The 27,654-nt window shown below is 41.4% G+C and overlaps 1 protein-coding gene across 1 annotated transcript in view; it reads right to left on the bottom strand.

The window, feature by feature from the left end:
• The window catches only part of diaph2 (diaphanous-related formin 2), a 429,613-nt gene that overhangs the window by 248,094 nt on the left and 153,865 nt on the right, over positions 1-27,654 (bottom strand). Inside the window, exon 20 of the mRNA XM_034093628.2 lies at positions 20,011-20,125. Coding sequence (XP_033949519.1) covers positions 20,011-20,125 — 115 coding nt within the window. The remainder of the gene's footprint in view (positions 1-20,010; positions 20,126-27,654) is intronic.

Below are 27,654 nucleotides of genomic sequence, written 5' to 3'. Positions count from 1 at the left end.
AGATGACAATAAGACATCACCGTTAATTATAAAGGAAAAAAATAAAACTGCATGAGCATGACACAACCTGATTAATGACTCGCATTTCATTCCAAGTAAAGCACTTGCCGGTGACATTTGAAAAACAGTGTCAAATTCAGGAGCAATTCTCAGTGGGTGCTGGCAGAACCTAATTAAACTACAGCATCTACTTCAGCATCTCTCTCTGTGCCATCAAACTAAAAATCTGGATCCAGACTCTCTTGTCTGCCGAACTGCTTGTGAAAGTGTGTGTGGATGTGTTTGCGTGTGTGTATACAATCATATGTGTGTGAACAGCAATGAGTGTATATACTGTATGCCTGTGTGCATGTTGGGTATTTAGCATAAGCAAAGACAGAAGACATGGTATGGAAAATAAATGTTTCCCACCTAGTGCCATTTGCCCTGAGGAGAGGCTTGCCCATGGTGCCTAATCTCTGTGGGGATGTGTGTACGGGCCTATCAGCCTTCAACGGAGCCAGAAATGCTCATATCTTCCCCTGCCGAGCCAGCTAGTTCCCCTGGTGAAGGAGAAACCCACACACATTCCGCGCACTTATGCACAAGAACACACAAAGACAACCACAACTGCACATGCAGAGGGGAGGCACATGCTAAAAGGGAGACATACAGCATAGTATAAATGTTAAGGCCATTGTGTACTGTGTTGATTTATTTTTTACAAATAACCTGTAAAGTGTACGGTTCATAGAAGAAGAAAACATTAGGGTGCATGTTTTAACTTGAGAAGTAACAGTTATGAGTTTCGCAATAAGTCATTGTAAACTTTCCGATTGTAATTATTACTGTTTGATATTTTAAATACCATTAAATGATATGTGATTACCAACTGTAGTTCTGCCAGTTTATGACAATCACAAGTTGACTCCCCGCAAATTATAGTAGGTCAAATGTTTGACATTTTAACATCACTGCAGTCACCCTGATAATCATGAAATGTGTCTTCACAAAAATGTAGTTAAGAAGTTAGCCATTCATTTAATATCTAATCTCAAAATAGTGAATTCAAATACAATAACAACCATGTTTAGTCTCTTATTATAAAATTGTTTTTCACAACTCTCTGACACTGCTCCTAAACAATTAGATGGTGTAAGTATCAGAAAGATAACATTTATTACCAAGCAACTGGAATGTATCCACTGAGTCAAAAGCAAAGCACCTGATTAGTTTCAATATGTGTTTGAAGGTTTTGGTCACATTCAGTCAAAAGCCCCAAACAACATTTAAAAAGAAAATATTAAGTGAATGACAGGAGGAAAATGGGACCTTGGTTTGTTCTCTTTGCAACACCTTTTCATCGGTTTCTCTTTGTTCCTTTTCATGTTGTAATTGGCTTCATCATGAAATGAAGGTCATCAATGCTGTGTTGTCACTGGTGGTCTCTGCGTCTGATTGGGCACACCGCAGTCCTAATTATCACAGAAGAACACAACCGTGCTGACCCAAAATAACCCTTTCATAGCATGCAGTTGGGTTTACACACACACACACACACACACACACACACACACACACACACACACACACACACACACACACACACACACACACACACACACACACACACACACACACACACACACACACACACACACACACACACACACACACACACAAACACAAGCATTGATTTCAGACGAAAGAAGCACCACAAACAACATGAAATGCTTTCAGCCCACACAGTTAGCTGGTTTCTACCCATTACATGTCACAACGACAGTAGCCCTACTACATTCCTTATTAACAGGAGAACAACCTGCCTGGGGTTTTAATTGGGAAAGTGAGCAGGTATTGGCAGTGCATCAGATATGAGGGCTTGATGGTTATTTCAAGTGGTCTGATATGAATTACAGGGGGCCTCTTGCATGGCGTTGTTGTGCTTATTAGTCGTCTGAACAGATAACAGATTGTATGCTAATTGGAAATCCCACCAGAAGCCTCGGTAACCATATTATAAAATGATACAAACCTAAGGAGTTTGTGGTTACCCAGGTTACTTTGTCTATGGTAACAGGTTAGGAGTAGCAAGGTTTCACAAAAATAAAAATAAATCACTTGGGTTGAAGTTTATGAAATTGTAATTACATGTTCTGACTATATAAAATCATGCATATACAATGGATTAGAGTAGTCACTAAATCTAGGGAGAAGGTTGCATAGTTTGCAACAATGAAAGCGCATCCCCTTCCCCCCATAGCCATTCCTCCAAAATGATCATAATGAACATAAACATTATATGAATGCAAACAACACATATAGTTATTCGAAGTAACCACAGTTGTCAGGTCCCCAGCTTGTAGAAAGGCTGCTGTTACCTGAAAGGGATATTTTTTTGTTAAGATCATTTGTTTTAATAATGTACAAAGTTTCAACGACAATAACCGTTTTTTTTCCTGAAATACATTTACCGACCTAGCTCACACAAAACAAATAAAGCAGAAGACTTACGACCATTGCAGGTGGCAGATAACAAATGCAATTGAAAACTCAAGGTAATGGCAGCCAAGTGCACTTACAATGTCTCTTTTATCAAAAAGTACTTTAACATGAAGGGCAGTATGAAAGCAAAGCTCAAGTCCATGTTCAAGTTGAATGTTCAATTATGTGGTGAACCCAGTAGAGATAGACTCACAAATCTGCCATTTTTGTTTTACTTCAGATGCATCTGTATCGCTGTATATGTAAGACAACAGCTGCATTTCAGTTATAATTGGAAAATAAGTCTGAGGTAATTTAGAAATAATGTCTCTATTGTTATAATGTGTCCACAAGAGAGTAGACACATGATAGTTTATGGTCAGTAAGTCTGTCACAATTTAGTCTAAACACTGGATGAAGATATTATTAGATAGGAAAAGGATCAGTGACAGAAATATATAAACTATATGCTTTATATTTGTCAGATTCCAATTAAGTGAAAAGGCTGATTCAAGTTGACCACGTGTATATTGACAAGGCATGACAATCCTGTTGAATGTTTCAGATGGTATCAATTGTTCAAGCAATGTGTTTTATGAATACAGTCAACTGTCCACAGTGTGTATGATATAGCTACCTGAATTCCAACATTAGGCATAAGGAAGATACACATACAAATAATCATTATTGTGGACATCAATCGTGTACACTGCAATAAAGCCAACAAAAAAAGCAATGTCTGAATACAAATGTTCTTTTATAAAATAAATTCACCTCATGGGTTCCTCATAACATGTTTTTGTCTTCTATGTACGACATAACCTTTCAACATTTCAAGATATACAAACTATATATGTGATGAAGAATTTGGCCTTTCCTTCAGCTAACTGTTTTTCTAAGCTGTCTCCACACATAAAGCAAAGCAGTGAACATTCCTTTGCCAAAAACATTTAATCTTCTCAATGACATCTAAACTCACGCTCTTGAGGGCACAAGCTCCTGAGAGAACAGGTTCAACTGGTCTTGACACGAGCCTTTAACTGATAAAAAACAGATTGTCCGCAGCATTGCAATACACTTATTCCTCTGGGAAATGAAACGTGTGAAAGTTAATATTCTGGCACTCCTTCAGAAAACCAGTTCACATCGATTCTGGAGATTGTTCCCTGTCACAATATACAGAAACCCCTCGCTGTGTGATCCGTTGGAGTTCCGATGGTGGTTATGTTGTGTTGGCTTGTATTAGGTATGTCGGTGATTTAAAAACCTCGATGAGGCTGTGAGAGGAAGTGTTCTTCCCTTCACTATCCAGATTCAAACCTGAGAGAGACTTGGGTTATTGGCCTGTATCACAGTGCCCCCTACTGGCAGAAAGACTCTCTGATAACGGCACCTCGTGGAATGATAGCATGTAATGTGAATAAAGTGTCCTCACAAGAAAAACAGGGACTACGGCATGCCCAGGACTAACATGTTTCATTTAAAGTGGAAAGGGAATAAGCAAATAATGAGGTATATCATTACCAAAGCTAAGGTATATTAAACATATAGCTTGATAATGGTGTACATGTTATCATACACATACAATATATACATTTTGAGAATTATCAAATGTCGAGTTTATTCCTTTCATCGTATTTATATTTCAAGGTCAAATCATGTTAACAAAAAAATACAAATGTTAGTTGAAAACTTGCAGTTTCTGAGAACTAGTCAATAATCAGGCGGCCTAAAGTGACGTGTTAGATAAACAAAAAGGCTTTGTTAACTGGGAGATGAAAGTGGTTGCATTTAATTTGATTATAATTTGATATTTACTCGCGGTGTAATGCTCTCCAAGTGAAGATTTAGTCACGGGAAGAGATAGAAATGGCTAAAAGTCTACGGTTGTGTTTCTGCAGTAGGTCATATCTCAACAATGACTATAAATATAGGTTCAGTCAACAAAATGCAGTTTTCTGCAAGTCATAAATAGTATTATAATGATTTAATTATATCATAAACTTAATGTGTCCAATAAATTACTGTTAAAAAGATTGGTAATTTAATGATTTTATTTGTTGGAAGAATGTAAATCACGACCAACTAAAATAAAATAAAAAATATGTATTATTCATCAAATAAACATTTGATTCAGAAAATATATTATTGTTTTTTCCCCCTTAGTTTAATAGCATCATACATTATGTGGGTTTCTTGGCTGTTTCCCAGAAAATGCGAGAAAAACTAAATGTGTCTCTTGATACTTGTGATTGGTATTTGCCATTATTTTTAACATTAATTGCTAACACCTTAACACTTTTCCTGCTGGGCTAATAAACATCAACACCTCTCTCTGCATGTGTATGGTGCTCTTTTCCCAAATAGCTGTCAGATAACACATCTGCGTGTTGCAGGTGACATAATGTTGTGCTGACTTGGTCTAGCACCAGAGAGCAGGAATACGTTTCCTCCAGGCTTGGCAGCTCGTTCAGTGATGATTGTTGGAAAGCAGCAATATACCCTTGACCTGCCAGCTCTGATCAGCAATTAGCCGCTTTAGAGACTTTTAATGATGGTACTGCTAATAAAGTGCTATTCATATGTTCTAGTGAGAATGCGTCACATAATTCGGGGGTTATTTACCGTGTGCTGGAGGACACTGAAATCAAGCCACATTCAGTGGAGGAAAAGTCAGACACCAGTGACTGTTGGTTTGACGGCATGTTTTTCCTAATTGCAACAGACAGAACAATAATAGTTGCTCGAGCAGCCTGTCGAGGCCCCTGTGCGCGTCCGAGTGTGTATTTCCTGACGGTGTATAACAGCGCAACATTAATGTCAGGGGTGCATGTGTGTCTAAATACTTCCTTCTGAACACACTGCCAATTAACCTTTGGCTAATTTAAAAATCAAACAGTTTTCCCAGATACATCTCAATGGAATCAACAAAATAACAGTGTAATAACAGAGTAATGCCTCGGTGCCAGTGAAGGAAGATAATTTAGAAATCTCACAGCTCACTCCTGATCCAATAAGGTTGACGGAAGTGTGGCCATGTATGCACAAATCCTCCACTGAGAAATGTTATCACTTTCCTTAGCAGCAATAACAGCTTCCACCGGTGTACTTATCACTCCCTTCATCTCAAAGAATACTACTTCTTAAAACATCTCTTTCGTGTGAGCAAGCCGATGTCTCTCTTCTCACACTCATATCATGTCTTCTTTTCTTGTGCTAACTCAAACACACACCCTCCCTCGCATTCACCTATTCTCTCCCACTACTCAATACAATTATGTTTTTTTGCTGCACGATGTTAAGATAAAAAACAGAAGTATGAAAATAAATTAAGTGATTCATTTCCATAATGAATACATGAATAAAGTAGTGCATGTGCATGCCTTTTTTTATATAATAGTGTTCTATTGTCTTTGTCGCTATCTATACTTTGCTGTAACAACATACATTTCCCCTTTGGTGGGACGAATAAAGGAATTCTGATACTGATGAGAAAAAAGAGAGAAAGAAAGAAGGCCTCTACATGAGAGCTTGTTTTGCTTTCTGATGCGCAAGAATGTATCATTTTAACCGAAATCCACTTTGTTTCTCTCTGAAAATGAATGTGTTTGCTCATGAACCAGGGTAAAATACACATGGTACATGGCACGGTGTAAATTCCAAAATAGGATCTCATCATTACACTCAAGGTTTCTTTGACACAAAAGCCAACTTGTACTAACCATAAATATAGAGTTTGTATCTTTCCGGCAGTGGCTCAGTCAGTAGGGGCTAGGACTTTGAGCCGTAGGGTTGCCGGTTCAAGTCCCCGACCAGACCTAAATATGGACTTCTACTTGGAGAGGTCCCAGTTCACCTCCTGCCCTGCCGTGGTGCCCTTGAGCAAGGCACCAGACATCCCCATTCCCCCCTCACTCCCATTGCTCGCTGTACAATAGCTGCCCACTACTCCTGGTACTAGAATGGGTTAAAAGCAGAGAACAAATGTCACTGTGTGCTGTGTGCTCTGCATGGGTGACCATTAAAGAGGGTTTCATATATTCATATTTCATTTATATAACATGTTCTTCTGGAAATAATGTGTGGCTTTGATATTAAAAGCGTGTTCATGAGTTGTTGGCTGAGACTTGCTCTTGAAGGATGTTTGGTTCAAAAGGGCAGAGGAAGATGGTCATTGTAAGTGCTTAGTTAATGAAGGCCGTTCAAACGCTCAATTATCTCAGTCGCTTAGTGCATCGTGCAGTTGATGTCTAAAATGCTTCAGAAAACTACTAAATAACCACCACAGGAATCCCTGAACAGTTTCAGCATTGTTGTTGAAAAAAGATAATGTGTATACTGTATACATTATATGTATAATACATCAGTTATAGACTGTAACTGTTCAAATCCTTTCAAGCTCCGAGAGCAACCGCACCACCAGCCATGCCATTAGCAGAAACAATGTAACGGTAGTTTCCTTTGACAATGAAATGTCATTGGAGTCTGTTGTAGCTCCCATGCTGGTATCAGCGCCCACCTGTGTCTAAGTATGTATCAGAACACCCTGGGGGAGACTGCATCGGATTCTACAAGGTACCACCACGTTGGGAGCACAACGGAGCACTGGCTGCTCTGCTGTGGGGCCCTTGGTACTTCTCTAATAATCTACCCAGCATGTGTTTATCTTTGTTGGACCAGGTTGTGTGGAGGAGGCGTTCGGAAGAGGAAGGAAAGAAAGAATCCTGCCAGGCTGCATGTGAGGAGCCCGCAAATCCAGAGGGACTGCTGGCTTTGTCTGGCCGTGTGTTCTTGTGTGTGTGTATGAAGACACAAGTGGCAGCAGAACAGTTATACAAACATGAGTTATGGTCTGACTTACACAGACACACACACAAAACATTTAATTGCCAAAAAAAAAAAAGTCTCTCCCGGGCTCCATTGTGTCTAATGTGTTCAACGTTAATCTTACCCTTTGGGGACATTTGCTGTTGTGTTAATTACACACCACCAGGAGCCCTCATTAACACACATACAAACATGCGCATACACCAGCACACACACAAACACAAACACACTATGTACACAATGTTGGTGGAGTAAATAGAAGTGCAGATTAAGTGAGGCAGCCCGGTATGGGAAAAGAAAAGCTAATGAAGCATTTTCAGAGAGAGGGGGGGGGGGGGGGGGTCATGTGAGACTTGCCTGAGGTCAAAACGCCCCCTACACCTTTAATGAACAAACCGAGCCTCAGATGTAGAGAGGGATTCACGGGCCCGGGTGGTTTCTGTGCCCTGCTTAGTCATCCACTACACTGCTCGCTCATCACATCCTGACACAAACCTTTGCTTCACCAATGTGCGAGCGTTGGGTTCTGCCAGCAAAGTAAAGCAAAATGCAACTGTGGCACGCAAAAAATTAACCCTAGAGTATTTTCCCTGGCCCTCTTGTCCGTCCGTTATCCATGCTCATTACTCTCTGCTGCATGTGTTGCAACTAGGGAAAGCTGGGGAAACATAAACTAAAAACCAAATGCTACTATTCGTTTTTCTCTAATTCCAGACTACTTTCGGGAGCACAAAGGAAGAGCATTGTGAGCTGAATGTTTTATGTCCTATGGCAGCTTCCTGTAGGGTGGACTATCAATGTCAGGGGCAGAGTAATGGGCTACAAGGTGACCCTTATGCACCGTTCTCTCCAACGCTTTCACCCTCACCGCGGGACATCTAATTGCATCACAGGGGGGCTTTCACGCCAATTATTGATAGTCAATTACAGATACAGCTGTATTACATTTGTAAAAGATGTATAGCATTTGCTTGAAAGACATTGCCCAAGATGAATTGTCACAGGTTACCAGTGAGACACGGCAATACCTCTATAATTAAACGCCTGGGCATATGCACACACCATTATAGAGATGTGGGTGAATGCGTGTACAAGTGCGTATTCATTTGATTTGTGTTGCGAAAGACAACAGTTCATGCTGTGCAATATTGAAATATATTTTAAACCCATCTGTCCAGTGGCTTATCAAAGAGACATCACTTGCACAGAGAGGTGTATCCCAGTGATGCAACAGCAATGTAGAGTGTGAACATGTTAGACTAATAAACAAAGACACAGCAATAACAGTACAGTACACATGTTTGTTTAACTTAACATGATAACTAAATCGGAATTACATGTCAGTCCACACTTCGAATTTCGTTCTTGTGTGTGGACTGAAACATTAACATTCTTCCAGCTGAAATCTCCATTTCAGTATGACTGAACTTTAATACAAAAACGTAATGTGTTATTCACATTTGCATCAGACGTAAAATGCCCAATGTGTTTCGCTGCTTAGTGTGATTACAATAAAAATCAAGGCGTATCAATCCTCTAAGGTGAATTTGTCTTACACAGTACGTCTGCGGTGTCTTTCTATCCTGGGTATGCCCGTGGCCTCAGAAAGGTTAATAAGCTGCTTTACCTCAGCCAGAAATGGATTGGAAGTGAGCTAGAGAGGTGGAAAGAAAGGCCAGGAGAGCAGAAACACCTTAATGCAAATCTGCACAGTCAAAGTAATCTGTCTAGTCTTTAAAACCACCGGCTTCCCTACTTAACAGTCTCTATCCACCTGTACTCTCCATGCAGTGAAGCATTTATCCACAGACTTGACATCCGTCAGCCTTCATCTGGAGATGAGCAACTGGGGTCAGAGGTCAAGACAGAATGTGGTGATGATGAAATACATGCTGGAATACATTGTTCCGTGCTCTGCCCGTCTAGTGTGTATTTGAATGACAGCAAAGTGAATATTTGATGAAGCATTACAGGTGGCTTTAGTGTTCTTATGCATGCAGTTCAATCATATGTAAAAGCCTGTCTCTACCCTGAAGTGTAACTGATAGTTTCCATTTGTTTGCACGTGCAATAGAAGCGCAACACCACGGAAAAAACCAAGCTCAACGTGTCTGGGTCTGGCTTCAGAGCTGGACCAGGCAATCTCAGAATTTGGGAATTTTCTGTTTGTTTATACGGTAAAAGATCCGACCAAAGGCAAAACAAGAAGCACAAAAACAAACTTTACAATAACGATGTACGCTTCTTCAGTCCTTTTCACATTTATCACAGTGCAGCTTTAGATTGTGTTTCACAGTATACTGTGTGTTTAATAAAACATGGCCAAAAAGAGAGGACAAAGAACGAACCAATCTGCAAATGCTGCAATTCAGAGAAAGTCTTCCCCCTCAAGGCTTCTGCATTGCAACAATGAAAGACACACAGCATTGTGATGTATCTATAATGTCTTCTGCACAAAGCTGTCTGCCTTGTTCCCTTGATTAGACTCATCAAATGTTAAATTATCATTCTGTTATTCATCTCCTTTAGAGGAGGCACAAGGAGACAGACAAAAGAAAGTATTGCTTGGAGAAAAATAACATGTTTGATGAGCAGATTCCTTATTAGGAGTTTTGAAAATCGATATGTTGCAATCATTTAGAATGCTGAAGCGAGGAAGTGGATCAGTAAACTTTAATTTATTTTTAACAAAAATAAGAGCAGTTTCAAAAACTCATACTGAGATGGTAAACACAAAATGAGACTCGCATTAATGCAGACAGATGTACAATATGTATGCTGTGGATACTGCAGCAAGACAATGATGAGAGAAAAAGGAAGAAAAGATTCTGACTCAAAGTTCAAGGGAGATGACAGGGAGGGAAAGACGGTGCAGAATGAGATGGGTGGGAGGATGGGGAAGTAAGCACAAGAAAGGGAAAATGAATAAAAAGAAAAGCAGAAATGTACCAATATATGTTTCCGGGGGAGAAATGGAGAAGAGGGCTATGGACAGGGTGTGTGCCTTTCAAGCAGAGATGGTGTTCTTGAGGGGAAGAGTCCAAGCAAAGCTTCTATAACATGTCTGTCATATTGGATATTCAGAAGTGGCACATCTGCGCTGAACATTCTCTTGTTTATTCTAGGACTAGATCCTTGCTATGTCTCTCTTGAGGTGATTTTTTGTTTTAGAAGCTTTATTATTATTTGTTTTTAAGTTGTGTTGTATTGTATTAATCCGTCACACTGACTTTCAGGCGTACCCACTATTTATTTACCCACTATCAGTTAACTGCCGTTCTTCTATTCATAAAATAAAATGTAGTAGTCTCCCAACAAAAAAACAAAAAAAGACTGCCTTCATTGGTTGTTTGCAGATTGAAATATGTTATTATTATAAATGAAGAAAGACACCCAGAATGCTGAATGGTACTTAAAGATCTGGTGCAAAGCTGGAATTACATCAGCAATGAAATATTCACCACCAAATCAAACAAGAAAAAGCCACATTCGCATATTGCTAAGTTAGCTGTCTCAGAATAGCTGAAGCCTTAAAGTATGTTTTATTAGCTTTTGAATAATGTGTTTTATCTCCATGCATATTATGCAAAAACAGCAATAAATCATAATCTACAAAAGCACACTTAGGCAGTTAAAAAGTCATTATGTTTTAAAATGTGAGTATCCCATCTTTAACAATGTGCCTTAAGTGTCATTGTTTTCATTGTTTTGTTGTTATTTTTGTTAGTGTTTTCCAATTTCAGATGAATGTGGATCACAGTCTGCAATCTGGCTGCCCTGTCTGCCTTACTCTCACTTATCCTTCTGTGCAGTAATTTACCTTGCTGTGGCATGAGAAGTCATGATTGTTTATATTCAAGGAGGCACCATCTTGAACACACAGGACTCTGATTGTTTACACATCCTGCATGGGACATCACGCTTGTTCTCTCTCTCCAGTTCTGCTCTGTCTCCTCTCTGTCTCTTTCCAGCCAGATTGGCTGTGGAGTGTCACCCCCTGGCCCACTTGAAGTCACAAACCAATTCCACAAAAGACAAATTAAACTTAATGCCATGTAACAAACTCAGTGGGCTTCTGTGCACTGCCAGGCTTTCTGTCAGCCAGTGTAGAGACGCGGCTTGTGTTTTTGTATCTGTATGGGAATCATGGAGTTAACAGTAAGCCGTATTCAAAGACATTTAGAGAGATAGACAACAGGTGTAAGATTGAGTTACTAGTAAAACGTGTGCAATTACAACTGATGAATTCTGTTAACTGCGTGGCCGACAGAGTTTGTGTTCAAACTCATTTAGGAGGAGATTATGAAATACAGCGGGTGGTTGAGTTGTAACAGCTTGAAAAACAAACGATGTCTAAAGTCCTATCAGAGAAAAAACATACCAACCATTGCTAAAGTGGAGGCAAAGCTATCAGCCCCTGAAATTAATACCTGGAAAGAAGAGTGAAAACAAAGCTGTAGAAGTTGCTAATAGAATCTCGAGTGTCACTGAAACAATATGCCACTATAAATGTATAAAGAATGTGTATTTCTGTTAATAATGACACATTCATTAATTAACTTTTTATTCTATAAATACTATCTCTTGTAAATGACAAAAATCTAATGAAAGCAAAACTTTTAACAGACTTTCTGATCCTTTTGTACATTACCCAAACATAGCCAATCCAGTACAGCACTACTATCACACAGTGATAAACACATCAAGTATTCCCTATGTATATTGTACTCATATGTATAAGCTGGATTAGATATGCACTCCATACTCTGCAGTCTGGGATCATGGGGCGAGTTAATGAAGTTAATGAAGCTCCGCTAGAGGTTTTTTCCATATGAAAAGCTCCAGTGACAGAGCTGACATTGTCTTCTTTTCAAACGCAAGTCCCACTGATACTAAGCAACTTATCACTCAATTAGGCAGGCACAGAGACAATACATGTTTACTTCACGAGGACACACACACAGATACACACACATGTCACCTAACCACATGCTGCCTTTTGTTCACTTAAATGTACTGACTGATATTGCACTGTAACAGGTTTATGTTCTCCGGTTTAATTTGGGGAAGATGGTAAAGCAAGATATAACAAAATACAATTTCTGGTAAATGTCATGGAATGCAAACAAAGGAGGAAGTTATTCAAAATACTGTTAGTCTTGATGTGAATGCAGAAACAAGATGTGACAGACCCAGAAATAAAAGGAAGTTTAACATTTAACTATCAAAATGAATTATGTGTTTAAATAATGAATTCAGGATTAAATTCCCAAAAATAAAACATCTTTGTGTGTTTTGTTTGACTCACATCCCCAAAGTTGTTGACCTTTTTTCAGACTTAATGGTGTTCAGTATAGGGGTGGGCGATATTGAAAAATATGTTATCACGATATTTTCAGGCAGTATCACGATAGACGATATATATCACGATATTTTTTCATGTCAGTTATTATGGTTATTTTTCAAGTTACTTAACAGTACAAGCACATACAAGGTAACAGAAACTAAAACAAAAAGGAGTAACAGAACAAAATAGCATTTCAAGCTGGTTTTATTTCAGAAATGAAACCCTGAATGAACAAGTGAGCAGTGAACATCAATAAACATGAAAAGGAGGGTAAAACATAACTAAGTAAAACATAAAACATCAATGAGGAAAAGTCAGTGCCAAACAATTAAAATGTAAACTTTAGAGTAGACTTGAAGTGTAATAAAAGACTTTAGCATAACTGAAGGGAAAAACATAAAACGCCACCGCGTCAGTTATGTCTTTCCACCGTTTGCTAGTCTTTTCATAAGGAGCCCCTTTATGAAATGCCTGCCCTATGGTTGCTCGCTGCAAAGAAAGGGGGCGGGGACTTTGGGAGCGTGTCAAACAACTCGGACTGAACGCAAGCAGAGGTGCGCTGACATTGTGAAATCGATCGGGCTTGATATATGGTGAAATTAAAATCAGTAGGTGAGGCTGGGGGAGCGGGAGGGGAAGAGGCTCTCCGTCCGCTGTCATAGCCCCCTGCGCCGCGCACGGAGAGCCTCTTCCCCTCCCGCTATTTTTTTTTTTTTCTAATTTTTTTTTTTTATCACGATAGGACGATATCTCTGAAAAAGCATATCGTGGAGACCTAATATCGTCACGACGATATATATCGTCATATCGCCCACCCCTAGTTCAGTATAAGAACACTAAGTATTGTTGACAAAACAGTTCCAGACGGATGGCAATGCAGAACATTCTCGTGAAACAGTCACAAAAAAAACCAAAAAAAGTTAAGGAAATGGGATTTCTTAAATATATTGTTGATATGTTACGAGACAAACTGAGACACAAATGTCTACTTGGAGGGCCAGTGGAGACTAAGATTAAAAAGACAGCTTTGAAAGATTGATATATCCCAAACGGCTGAAATGAGGTTTGCCAGCATGGAGAAAAATACAATAAAATATTTAGATGCAAGGGGGATATTTATTTTTGAAGAGACAGATTGTGATGAACATAACGGTGTACCTGAAGGCACATCAAAGTTAGCAGGATGTAGGCTTGGGAGGTTGTAAGCGGCAGGTATCAAAGAAAGCTAATATTCAGAGGGCTAAAGTTAAAGTGCACTGTGATAGCCAGAATGGCTCTCATCTGAGAAGAGAAGATTAAAATCAGTGGGACATCACAGCCAGGCAATATGAAGTAGGAACGAGAGGAAATATCTCTCGCCCTCCCTCCCTCTCAGAGACACAGATGCACACGCACATAATAGAGTCTCCTACAATAAACCAATTACTTGTCATTAATATTTAAGGGCCTAATTTCCATTCATATGTGATATATTAAAAATGTGCAGGGATGAGCAAGGAAAATGGCTGACCCAGAGATATTCACTGTGGGCTGGCTGCCCCAAACAGAGAGAAATGTACATCAGGGTGTTTTGTGTTTTAGTGAGACAAATGTCTTCTGCCTGAGCCAGCGATTAATGTCCCATCTTCTAAAATGAGGAAAATGGTACCATTTGAGGCCTTTCTTTTCTCCAATGCGTTATTTCCTCTCTGGTTCGCTTCGAGTAATAATGGACATGTATTCCAGAATGCATCATTTACTGGTGTGAGGAAAGGTCTTGGGTCATCAAAGCAATTCTCCAAAGGGAAGCATCAGTCCACTCAGAGGCACTGATGACAGTTTACAAAATGAGGATGTGGTAAAATGCCAATTCTGATCTTGTTTGTGGAAGACTGCATCTGTTAAACAGAGTGCAGAGAGAGTGAGTTGAGAGTGAAGGTCGTTATCTACAAGGCTGGCCCTGACTCCAGATGGACACTGTCATGTCCAAAGAGATGATTTGAGGAGAATGAGAAAAGGGAAGAGAAAGGGAGCGATGTCAGGAGAAGAAAGAAAGGAAAGGCCACGGTAAAGATGCAGAGGAAGCTGCCTCGCCAGATACTCCCTCCTCTCAATTAACAGAATCAGTAATAAACAGCCTTGTTCTCCAGGGAAACATGACTTTGATATAGAACGTATCAAAAGCTTATCGTTGTACACACGCTATTAATACAAGGAAGCCTATTCCACAGTGGTCTGCAGTGTCTTGAGTTAAGCTTAAACTCATTAGACAAAAGCTTTTATTACATTGAGACTATCTAAGGAGGCAGAGCTCCAACTGTAGTCTTGGGATATTTTACATTCAAGAGCAACAAGCTTTTCTATCAACAAGACATATTGTTAGGGACTGAATACAGCTTAACAGGATTAAAATATTCTGAGTGGCACTTAATGTTGCTACAGCATTCTGTGAGCCAAAACGTGTGTCCATAGACTTGTGTTGAATACACACTGTGGAGCTCCAGGCACACAGTGTGGCAGTGGGCTGGTCAGCAACAGTTTCCCTGCCTGACTGAGAGGTCCCCGAGTGTCATGGGTGGTGGCCGGCCATGCGTGAGTGTGTTTGATCTGGTGGCCGGGTCAGCCCTGATGTTAACAGAGTTATTAGGGGACTTATTAAGGGCAGTCAGGAGCCAGCTAAACCCCCCACTGATTCCATCATTGCTGCCGTTGTGGCAGGATCATTACCGCCCTGCTGCTGGGGCTTTGGAGCAAGGATTGAGAATGTGCTGGTGTGCACACCACATTGGATGTGTGTGTGGGTTGAGTTCTAGAGATTGAGGTAAAGGTAAATGGGTGTCAGAGTGAGGAGATCTCCTGAGGGATTTGATCAAATACCATGTGATGAGGGGGTGGTTGACTGCAGCCATCACTTGTGGAAAAGGTTTTACCAAACTACCTTTCCAGGGCTGACCTTTCCGTACAGGCACAACACATGTCGGAGGATGTTTCTCCACTGAACATGAGAGTGTAGTAATACAATGAAATGAAATGCAATTGCTGTATTTCATTTTCATACATCAGTGAAACATGATTTGCTAAATTCTGCCTACAATACTCCAGGCAAAGAACTCCCTTGTTATTCAATATTAAGCCATTATTGCACAGCTCTCTTTCTACCTCTCAACCAATGTTTTGATTTATTTGTAAAGGTGCAGTGTGGTTTGGTAACACTTCTCCCCGTCCCCTCCGGCCTTATTCACCACAAGCACTTGGCTAAGAATGTTCATTAGCCAGCATCATTAACACTGAGGCATGCTGGGAAAGAAAAGGTCCCAATGACCCAGCTCAGAGGGGAGGAATGCTCTGATTCCTCCTTCAGGATGTGCATACATCTTCATTAGGCCTTTAGGACTTTTAAACCATAAATTGTGAAAAAGCACTCTGCTACGCAACACCAATAGAACCGTTAATGAAAGCTTAAAGATATTAAATATGAATATTTATGAATATATGTATTTACCTGACTGTAACATAATTGTAAGTAATGGTTTCATGTTTTTGAAATATTGTTTATGTTATTGTAAATTGAAAAATACAGTATACTCAAGGATTTCAGTTGATGTTTAGTAACTTTTCTCTTTCATTGTGTTGTTCCTGAAAAGCCCAGACATCACCATTACAAAGTGGCACAGGCCCTTAGTCCGTCAGCAATTGGTGCGTGCAATGGAGGAAACATTTTGGAAGAAAGAGGGTGTGAAGTTTGCCAACATCAATCTTGTTTCAAATTGAACTGCAAAGTTCCAGCTGAATGAATTGCCTTTCAAATGCAGGAGGCCATGGCTAGACACATTCAATCCCGAAGTGAATCTGATTTGATCCCAAGAGCCATACAAAGGCACAGCCCACTGATTGATAAAGCGAACTGAAGGGAGATGAGGGTAAGAGGAAAAAAAGGAGAGCCAAGTCAACAGAGAAGAGGGTAAAGAAAGAGAGAAAAGCCAAGTGAGGGAAAAACTTTTTTTTTATGTGAGATAAAATAACTATGACATTGACAGGTTGATCTACAGTGTCTATTCAATGGGATGTATTCAAGTTCAAACGATGGGAAAATTGAGGTGGTGAGCAGGAGTTGTGTCTCTCATAAGAGATCGCTCGGTGGTCACAATTTTCCGATCACAAAAAACGTAATGGTGCTAAAGGTGGAATACTTTCCTTGACATAAATGAATAAGGTGCAGGTTTAAGTGTATCACAATTTCAACTCACAGGAGAAGCACCTATATTTCCCACGGAGTACATACACTTGACTTTGTGTGATTATTAAATATGTGAACAAGCATTGGAAGCATATAATGTGGTTATTTTATACATTGTGGACAATAAATCCATTTTAAAATAGTCAAAATTAGAGATGAATAAAATAAGCTGAGCAGCCGTCAGAGGCAACTGAATAAATGCAGTTGTTTTATGATGATTTAACAGAACTATTTATAATTATATATTATAAAGAAGCAGTAAATTAGAATCATACCAACGCTGGTAATTTTACTCCACAAAATCAACCAAGTTAAAACGTATGAAATGAATTTACAGGTTGTATGATCTGTATGAAGTAAATAAGGAATTTCAATTAGCCTTAAAAAAAAAAAAGTTTCTTAAATATGAATGTGTCACTACCACTTGCCACAATGTATGTTACAGACAGTTTTTTATTATGCATATTTCAAGTAGCTGGTAAAACTATTTTTAAAGACATGTTGTTGCCTCTGTCGCCCCGAGGTAGACTACCATTGGATGTTGCCAGTATTATTTAATCAGTGACATGTCAGTGGCCTTCACACTTAATAATTTACATATGTGATGAATTTCCAATCAGGCCAAAGAACTATCACTTAATAAATGACAAGAAAAAATATATTAATAAAAAGCCACTTTTTAGAAGATTGAAGCCGCGCTCAAAATCGCTCTTGATTATCATTTCCTTTTCTTGGAAAACTCATTAAACAGTGAGACTCATAAAAGCAGCAGGGGAGATGACAGTCTTGCTTCTCCGTTGTTTTAGAGGCCTCTGAGCACAATAAGATTCTGAAAATTGGGGGCTGTTAAAGTGATTCTTTTTTGCTTTTTTTACTTTTACTGCTAAAGTGTTGTTCTTCAACAATGCAAGTAACAAGCAAGAATGCCTAGGTCCGTGAAGTTAACAGACGTCTTTTGGCACCATTTTATGGGGGCAGCTCTGCAGGGAAGGCATTTACACCTGCTTGCCTCATCTTTCACGATACACTAGTCCCCCTGAAGAGTGCTTTACTTATAAATATCCATGTCTTAGATGTGGCAAAGATGGAAGTTTAGAAGCTTAGATAAAAAAAAACAAGTGTGTGTGTGCATGCGTCCGTTTGTTTGTATGTGTGTGTGTTTGTGCGATAAAAAAATGGGGGCAATATCGCAGACAAATTAAGTCTGTTTTCACCATTGACTTGTTTGTCAAATCAGCAGAAAGGATTGATGGTCCGTGGTTACAACGAGAGTACCAGATATCATGAATTATGTTGTGCAGGACTGTTTCTCCACCTAACCGCTCAACACAACAACCAATACAAGTTAACAGACTCCACTTGGGGCCTCACTACTCAAATAGGTCATATTCAAAGCAGAAATAAGTCAGGAATGTTAAAGAGAAAATGTTAAATATTGAAGCACACTTATCGTTTTTATATCCTCAGATGGCATGTATTTAAAAGATTATACTGTGTGAATCATGAAACAGGAAATAGGAAAACCAATGAACTACTATTTCATTTTAAGAAGATCCAATCTAGCACCTTTTTTGCAATACCATCTACATCAAAGGCCTTCTCATTGACTTTATACTTCACTGACGAGGGGGGGTGGGTAGATATCAAACATTAAGCAGCATTTTTCATTCATGAGCAAATCATGTTCTCTTTCAACAATAGAGGGAAAAGAGCTGATTCAGTGAAGTCGCTGCAGGGGTAATTGATAGGGATCCAGCAAAGGCAACTCCCGTGGGAAATGCTGCACCATGAATTCCTACTATGCCAGCGGGAACATGGACAATCTATTGTGCTTTTTAAAAACCCCAGTGGGTGACAAAGTGAATTTAATAAAGAATTTAAAAGGACATTTAAAGTTGAATTAATGTCCTTTTTGAATTAATAGTCATATTTCATTTTAGGATTCCATCTGAAAATGTATTTTATAGCAGGTGTGCTTTGCAAACATACAGATTTACTGAGTTACTGACACTAAGTTTAAAATGAAAGACCCAAAAAATAGATAAATAGTTATTGCAAAGGACTCTGGTTAAATGACTTCAGAAATGTCAGAGAGCACGTGTTGAAATATATAACGTCTGGCAGATATCCTCTAATGAAACACGAGAGACCTATCCCTGCTTCTTCATTTAGCCTCGCAACAACTGTTCTTTCCTTCCCACATTCTCCTTCCATCTGTATTATGACGGTAAATCACCTAGCGGCAGCTGAGGAAAGGTTGCTATTTATGTCACAGAACAAAAAAGAGTTGAGTCTAGTTTGTAGACCCGGAGGCGGGGAAAGAGACAGACCAAGAAGCTGCCGGCGGGCTGACTGGTGTCCAAACAGACGGTGGGAATATGGGAAAAGTTGGAGGATTCTGTAAAGTTGTGTCCACACACCCTGACAGAGCTCAGATCTGACTGTTGTGCGCTTGACAGGGCACTGACTTCTCCCCTCCCACTGCTACTCGAATTAGAGGAATATACAACACACAAACACTGTCAAATAAGTGGAAACCACTCACAGTGTCATGGGAGGAATACATCATGTGCCTTCACACACATTTCCTTTCCATACAAAAACAAACTTGCTCTGTGCTGCTTGTGTTATTCATCAGCGAGTTACGTAGCCTGCTTGTGTATCCGAGAAACAACTGGCAGGGACAAGAAAACTCCCAGAGCTTCCTTCACAAAAGCCTCCCGTCTTCCCCGGCGCAGAATTGGCCAACTGGACTGGAAAAGGCATGAAGCAAACCAAGCATAACTGCTCTCGGTTCACACATATACGTACAAGTTCAAGTTTGTGCACATCCGCACACAAAAAAAAAAAGATCTGTTACTCCTCAATGGGTACAAAGAGCAAACACAATGTGCAGCCACATTGCCTGTCTCTCAAAGACACAAACATATAAAAACACTGCAGCAACCGAATTGCTATCCGTAATTGGCACAGATATTTGACTTGAGAGCATACATACTGGTGTTCAAATGCAGTGGGAAAAGTGCTTGGTTTTAGGATAATTAACATTTCAGTGGGGAAAATGACTTCTTAAAGTGTCACAAGATGAAAGTGGCTTGGCGTCTATGTGTGTGTAGATTCATTAAGGAAGAGATGCAGGCAGATGACGCCTCCTTACCTTTGCTCTGCGAGGAGAAGCACTGGGAGAGCTGAGCAAATAGGTCAGGATTCTCAAACTTCTCTTCTTTGACTTTGATCCAGAAGCAATTCTCTGCCATTTCCTGAGGCACTATCTGCAATGACACAAGGATTCCATTATCACCACAATCAGAGACCGCCATTCCAGCAACCTGCCACTCAAAAACTTCTTCTCACTGGAGATGAGGTTTGTGTGTGTTGTTGTGTGTTTGAACCCACATATGTCCTTGTGTAAGCATCCTTAGAATCTGAGTAGCCAACACAACGACAAACAAAAAAGGTAAAAAAAAAGATGCAAAACTGGAGCCTGCAAGGTTAAATAAGTTATTTCATTTTATGGAGAAATGCATGAATATGACCACCGAAATGAAGACATGTGGCTAGTTCTTGACTGAAATTAGGGCTGCTCAATTAATCGTATTTTAATCGCGATTACGATTATGGCTTGCAACGATTACGAAAACAACGTAATCGAAATAAAACGATTATTTTTATTATTATTACTTTTTTTTTTGCTTTTTCAGTTGAATTATACTTAAAGTTCAGGGTAATCAACTGTTAAAAACATACTGTTCACATTTTTTTCTCCAATAAATGGATGTTTTCAAAGTCAATGAATAATCGCATTTAATAATCGCAATTACAATTAATGACCCAAATAATCGAGATTATGATTTTTGCCATAACTGAAACCTTCACATTAAAGCTCTTGGTGATTTTTCAGGGTTGCACAAAACATCAGCAACCCTGTTTATACACAGTCTCTAAGAAGCAACCAGGCACCTACACACACTGAGCTGATAGCAGGCCACAGGGATGCCTCACTCCCCTCATTGTTCATTACCTACTCTCTGCTCAGTATACAAGAGAGTATGGTGTACAGAGAGATTCAGACATAAACACACCCATCTGACATGTTGCAGTTATTACTTGCTAATGTTGTAACACAACAGCTGCTGTACATTATGATACAGTAATATGGTAAGAGCTCTAATCAAGGGCTTCGACCTGCAGTTGGCCCCTTTCACTGCTGCCATTAACCTCGTAAAAATCACAGTAATCACGCACAGAAAGAGTTGGAAGTGCAACATGTATGCGATGCAGACAGAGTTTCATCCGTTGCTGTGAAATAATTCCCAAAACCATATCGAAATGGTGATGAGTGTAACGGTGTTTCAGAGTTCACGATAACATTAGGTGTTTAAATGGAATGCTTACGAACATTTCAACATGAGCTGGAGTGGAGTTTGGATAACAACGCGCCTCTATTCAGAAAAACAGAGTTATATTTCCTGATCAAATCTCTTGCACATACAACAGCACCCCTTTGTTTAACTCAACATAATAGTTCATGCTGAAACAAGTCAAATATTGAACTAGCTTACAAGTTGAGTGAGTGTGGAAGTGCAAAGTAACAAAATGAAACAACCAGAAACAACTATAATGGAGGATTATTTTGGATTTGCAACTTTTCTACACTACAACATTTGTTTTAATAACACAAAACAACTGGTAGCCAAAGCCCATAGTCCTTTAAACAAGCAATTCAAGGAAGACTTAGAACAACAATTGCTTTAAAAAAGGGTTCATGATCTGATTCTAATTAAAAACATAAACCTTTGCTATGTTACATGAAACTATCTAATGATTGTGGCCAACAGATGCATGTATAATAAGAAATTAAGGTGGTTGGAAGAACTGCTATACCATGAGATGTGTTTGAATGCATGATCTCTACAGCTCATGACGTTGTTGCTGCTTGTTAAAATTCTGCCATTCTGTTAGTTGGGATTCCAAGATCATAAAAGTGGTAAAGAATATTGTCGTATTATTGAATAGCCACCTTAGTTATTAGTCAAAAGGTGAGTCAAAACATACTCATCCCACATCAATTTAAATACAGCATTGGGCTGAATAGAAAAATGCTCAAAGGACTCCATCCTCTGAGGATGACATGTGGGATCGATTTCACTTATGTTGACTGCCTTTATTACTTTATTAAATATAACAAAAGACAAACTTTGTCCATGAATCATGTATCGGTTTCTCTTAAGAATGTCCTCCACAACCACCAATAGACTGGATACAATATTCATTGGGGATTTTTTGGGGGAAATTCTAATTTATGATATTTCAAATCCAGCGCGGTGCAAACTGTAACTCTTGGGGTTTCACACTGGACCTGACCTAAATAAAGATGTCATCTATTTTAGAGAGAAGAAATGTGTTGATGCTGGATATAGTTCTTCAAAATTAGCCTGACTCAAGATTATCCGATTTCATCCATGCAGCCTTTTGTTCCTCCAATGTCCATGTTTACAGATATCCTTAATCAGCTCATTAAATGATATGCATTTTATTTTTTTATGTGGAATGCATGTAAAATATACTCACTTCATTATAATTACAGTTCTCATTCATAACACTCCGTTCGATGTCTCACTATGGGATGCGCCTCATCGCGGAGCAAACAGAAGCATCAATCTCATTACGCCAATCCTGATTGGCTGGTGATCTTGACGTCAGCGTCAGGGAAATCACCCCCTATAAGTAGCTTGCGCCACAACGCATGCGTCATTCAAACACCTCTTCTCGCTTCAGAGCACATCTCTACAGTAGCCGGGCAAGCTTCACTGTCCACAGACTGAACCCAAATACCCATTTCGGTCGACGGGCGCTCGCCGGCTACTCCTTCTGCTTCGCAGGAAGATGGTAGTACTAACGCTGTTAGTATTTAAAATCGACCTCGCCCTTCTCTTACCCGAGAAAGTAAGGTAGGTCCGATTTTTCAAGCTAGCAGCACACCTGTTGCTAGCTCCCTCGCTCCCTCTCTACCGACACCCGTCCCACCTGTCGAGAGCGGGCCCTCTCCACGCCACGAGGCGAACAAGATGGACGCCCCTCTCCCTCACACCAGAGGAGTCAGGGACTCGGTGGCTCGACTCTGCGGCTGCGGGTTGAAGATCTCGGGCACACACACACCAGGTCTGTTCGTCCTGCCTCGGGCTGGAACACGCCCGAGGCGCTATCGACAACCCCGGCTCATGCGGACATTTTGTCCGCTTCACCGTCAAGAGCCTCCGCCGACGGTTAGCATGACAAGCTAGCCTGTCGGAACAGGACCCCTCCATGTCCATGGACCCGCCAGCCGGCAGTCAAGACACGGGGGCGTCCGCCACAGAGAGTGAACCCCTCTCCGTGTCGGTCTGGGGCTCATTATCCGCTATGGCCACAGAACCGGAATCCCGCGCCCTGGCAGGCTGGGACCCGGTGACGACAAGACACGCGGGAACGGATTCCCGCGCTTTACCAAGCTGGGGCTCCCGGTTAGACCTCAACATGGTCTCACCCGCGGAGGATGTCCTCGAGCTGGACTACGAGGAGGACGAAGAAGAGGACTCCTTGGCGTTCCTCCTGTCCGAGTCGGATGAACAAGAAGAGGACACCATGTCATCGGCCCAGGCTGCAAAGCCTGGAGCGAGGGCTGCTCTCCCGGGCGATAGCACAGCAGCTGCGCCTGGTCTGAGCATGGACCTGCAGGCCGTGAGCAAACGCGCTGCGGCCAGACTCAACGTCCCGTGGCCTGAAATGGCCAAGGAGACCTCCAGGTCCCGCTACGAGGGAAAACATCTTCCCCAAGCAGCGGGCAAAAAGAGGCAACTCCTTCCGGTCTTCCCGGAAATGTTGGATGAAGTGTCGGTCTCGTGGAGAGACCGGCCCTTCAGCAACAAGGTCCCAATCCAGGGTGCCTCCTCCCTAGACTGCGACGGAATGGAGAAGCTCGGCCTGCTCCACATACCGCCCATGGAACCGCTGGTAGCCCGTCACCGAGCAGGAACCCCACGCTGCCAGCAAAGTCGGACCGCTTTCAGTCTACAATGACTGAAAAGTCTTACAAAGCTGCAGCGTTGTCCGCCAGGGCCCTGAACGTGTCCTCCTCGTGGCCTCGAGAGATGCCTAAACACCATCCTCAAGTCCGCACAAACACATGTCACACATTGGTTGATTCTTCTGTCATAAAACATTTGCCGCTGACGCATCCATGCTTCATGCCGAGGGCGCAGCTCAAAAAAATTAAAAGAAAATCAATGAAGCCAATAAACAGCCCGTCAATTGTTCCCCTTCTGAGAGCAGCTACGGCATCTCTCAAAAGGCGGATTACTGACGGGTCTGTGAAGGCACCACCGCCACGCGCAGTGCTGGCTGGGGCTTTAAGGGCACCACCGTCACGCGCATGCGCAGTGCCGGCTGGGGATGTGAAGGCACCACCGTCACGCGCATGCGCAGTGCCGGCTGGAGCCGTAAGCGTGACATCTCAGCTGTGCGGAGAGTATTGGTTATTATGTAATGCGTAGTGGCACTAGGATCGTGAGTCCGCTGTGGGTGCGTTACGGCAGAGCCGCTTTAAATCTGTTCGCATAAAGAAAAAATGCTCAATGACAGCTGTTCTCTTTAATGCACGATTTAAACGCACTGTTTGGCGGGGACGCACTCGTACACGATTGACCTCCGGGTCCTCTGTACGCGTTCCCACCCCTGGCTCTGTTACCCCCAACTCTGGCCAGAGTGAAGGAGCAACGCCATACACTTATCCTGATGGTTCCGCCCTAGCCAGCAACGTACGGGCTGGCGGAGATATATCAGCTGTTGTGCGGGCAGCCGTGGCAGCCCCCACCACGCAGGGACAGATTGTCTCAGGCGGGGGGGGGCGATCCTTTACCCACGCCCAGAGCGCGGGGCACTATGGGCCTGACCCGTGAGTGGTACAATCTGAATACAGTGGGACTCCATCAGGAGGTGATAAACACTATTCAGAGTACGAGAGCATCCTCCACCAGGTCTCTTTACGACTGTAAGTGGAGGGTGTTTGAGGAGTGGTGTCACATCTCTTTTCAATGTCCTGTCGGGGTGATTTTATCATTCCTACAGGACTTGATCGATAAACACAGAGCTTTCTCCACGATCAAGGTGTACCTGGCTGCTATTGCTGCATGCCATGTGGGCTTTGAGGGTAAGACGGCTAGCCAACATCCTTTGGTCTGCCGTTTTATGAAGGGAGCGCGCAGGCTCCTCCCTGTCTCCAGGTCGCTGGTGCCCTTATGGGACCTGGCAGTGGTTTTAAATGGGCTCAAAATGACCCCATTTGAACCCCTGGAAGGAGCTGACATGAAACATCTGTCACTCAAGACAGTGCTGTTACTGGCCCTGGCATCCGCCAAGCGGGTCAGTGATATCCATGCACTGTCTGTACATCCTTCATGCACTCAGTTCGCCCCAGGGCAAACGAGAGTGTTGTTGAAGCCCAACCCTGCCTTTACACCAAAGGTGGTTGGTTCATGTACCCCGATTGACATTGAGGCATTTCCTCCGCCGCTGGTTTCCTCCGGGGAGCAGCAGCAGGATCTATTGTGTCCAGTCCGGGCTTTACACACATATATGGACAGATCAAAGGAGCTTCGTCTTAATGACCAACTCTTCGTGTCCTGGGGTAACCCTCACAAGGGCAAGCCCGTTACTAAGCAACGGCTCTCCCACTGGATTGTGGAGGCAATTGCTTTGGCCTATACGAGTTAGAATTTGCAAGCACCTTCGGGTCTGCGGGCTCACTCGACTCGGGGCCTGGCTACATCCTGGGCTTTGTTCAAGGGTGTTTCCATCCAAGACATATGTGCAGCGGCGAGCTGGTCCTCGCCGCTCACTTTTGTCCGCTTTTACAGGCTAGACGTCTCCGCTCCAAGCGTGGCCCGAGCAGTGCTGGGCACCTTGTTGAGTCGGGACTCTACCTGTTAAATTCTGGTTGATCGGTGATCTTCGAGATAAGCTCGTCTGGCAATACGGGAGCTACAATTTCCCATAGTGAGACATCGAACGGAGTGTTATGAATGAGAACTATAGGTTACTTACGTAACCCCAGGCCTCAGAGTAACATGAAGTGAGATGTCTCACCAGACGGCCCTCCTTGCTATGGTGAAGCGAGAAGAGGTGCTTATTTTGAATGACGCATGCGTTGTGGCGCAAGCTACTTATAGGGGGTGATTTCCCTGACGCTGACGTCAAGATCACCAGCCAATCCGGATTGGCGTAATGAGATTGATGCTTCTGTTTGCTCCGCGATGAGGCGCATCCCATAGTGAGACATCTCACTTCATGTTACTCTGAGTCCTGGGGTTACATAAGTAACCTATAGTAGAATCACTGACACAGATGTGGGAGAACATGCAGGGTAAAGATAACTCAGGCTAATATAAAATGCACTCAGCACAAAGCTGACATTTTCCAATGTATGCCTACAGTAAGCTGGTTGTTTCCAATGTGGGGGCCTTGTACCACTGCTTCTGACTAAGAATGTACTGGCATCAAATCCCTAGCACTGTAATTTAAAATGTGAAAATATTACAACTTGTCCCATTGAGAAGCTGCCCCCTGAGTGTGGAAATGCCCACATAACATTTGAACAATAATACAACAGGCCACTTTTTTCCTATGCATTCCTAGTAATTCACACCTTTTTCTGGCGAAGTGGAAAAGAGGTGAGAGGAAAAGTATGTATTCTCTTTCCTCTTTATACAACTAAATCATAGTTGCTCCTGGCACTCCCATACTTCCATTTGCTACACATAGAGAAGACAGACGACTCTTGTCCCACTTAATCGACACAAAAGAGACACAGATTGTTTTTCCTCAGGTGGTTATGAATTTAATTTGCATTACCCAACGACAATTCCTGTGGAGGCAAGGTCAATGCACCTGCTGATTAACCTCTGCACACTCCCACCCAATGTGCATGTGCACAACCCTGCATACACACAAACCATATGTCCAAAACCATGATGATACTTCTCGAGAAAATGTCAAATAAAATATTACAAAGCAGAAAGAGTCATACCCTGTTTTAAGAAACAAAATGTCTGTTCTTTTTACTGTTTGCATAACATGTAACATAATATTTCACACTGCTGTATGACTATTAATAATTGTCCAAAATCCCAATTTGTTTAACTGTGATGAAGTGATAGAAAGTGATGGCTATGATAAAAATCACTATGATTCTAATATATTTATTTAATACGTTCAAATCAATGAGTACACTGTGCAGTACTTCCATGATTTCAAAAGAACTAGTCTGATGTTTTGGTTGCTTTCAGTAATTGTGGAGAAAGATGCAAGGTCATACAAGCATCGGCAAATAACCATTAAAATAATGCTAAGATGTCCAGAGGCGATGTTTAAATTATCTATGGTAAAATAGCGCTCTCACACAAGAGATTGCCAGGTTGAAATTGTATTTAAATGTGATGGAATGGTACACAGCCCAGTTTCATTTAAGTATGCTAATTGTGCAAATCCAAGGACATTTGAGCAATGAAAACTGTTTACTGTTAAATCCTTTGAAATGGTTGCTGAGTGTGGAACAGTGTGGCCTTTGGCTGAACGGCTGCTTGACTAAACTGCCTTAGTAGAGTGCATTTGAATAGAACCATTTTGTTTTGGATCTAAGACTTTTGTCTGCATTTTCAATATTGTAGGGTTCAACACTTTTCTAAAGTCTATGTTTGCATTTGTGATTGTGAAGGAATGGATAGTAGTTAATGTCAACGATGGTTTCCTTACAGTCTGAAATCCC

The sequence above is a fragment of the Pseudochaenichthys georgianus genome, chromosome 10 (assembly GCF_902827115.2).
Source record: "Pseudochaenichthys georgianus chromosome 10, fPseGeo1.2, whole genome shotgun sequence".
Taxonomy (NCBI): domain Eukaryota; kingdom Metazoa; phylum Chordata; class Actinopteri; order Perciformes; family Channichthyidae; genus Pseudochaenichthys; species Pseudochaenichthys georgianus.
This window is presented reverse-complemented; position numbering and strand designations above follow the sequence as displayed.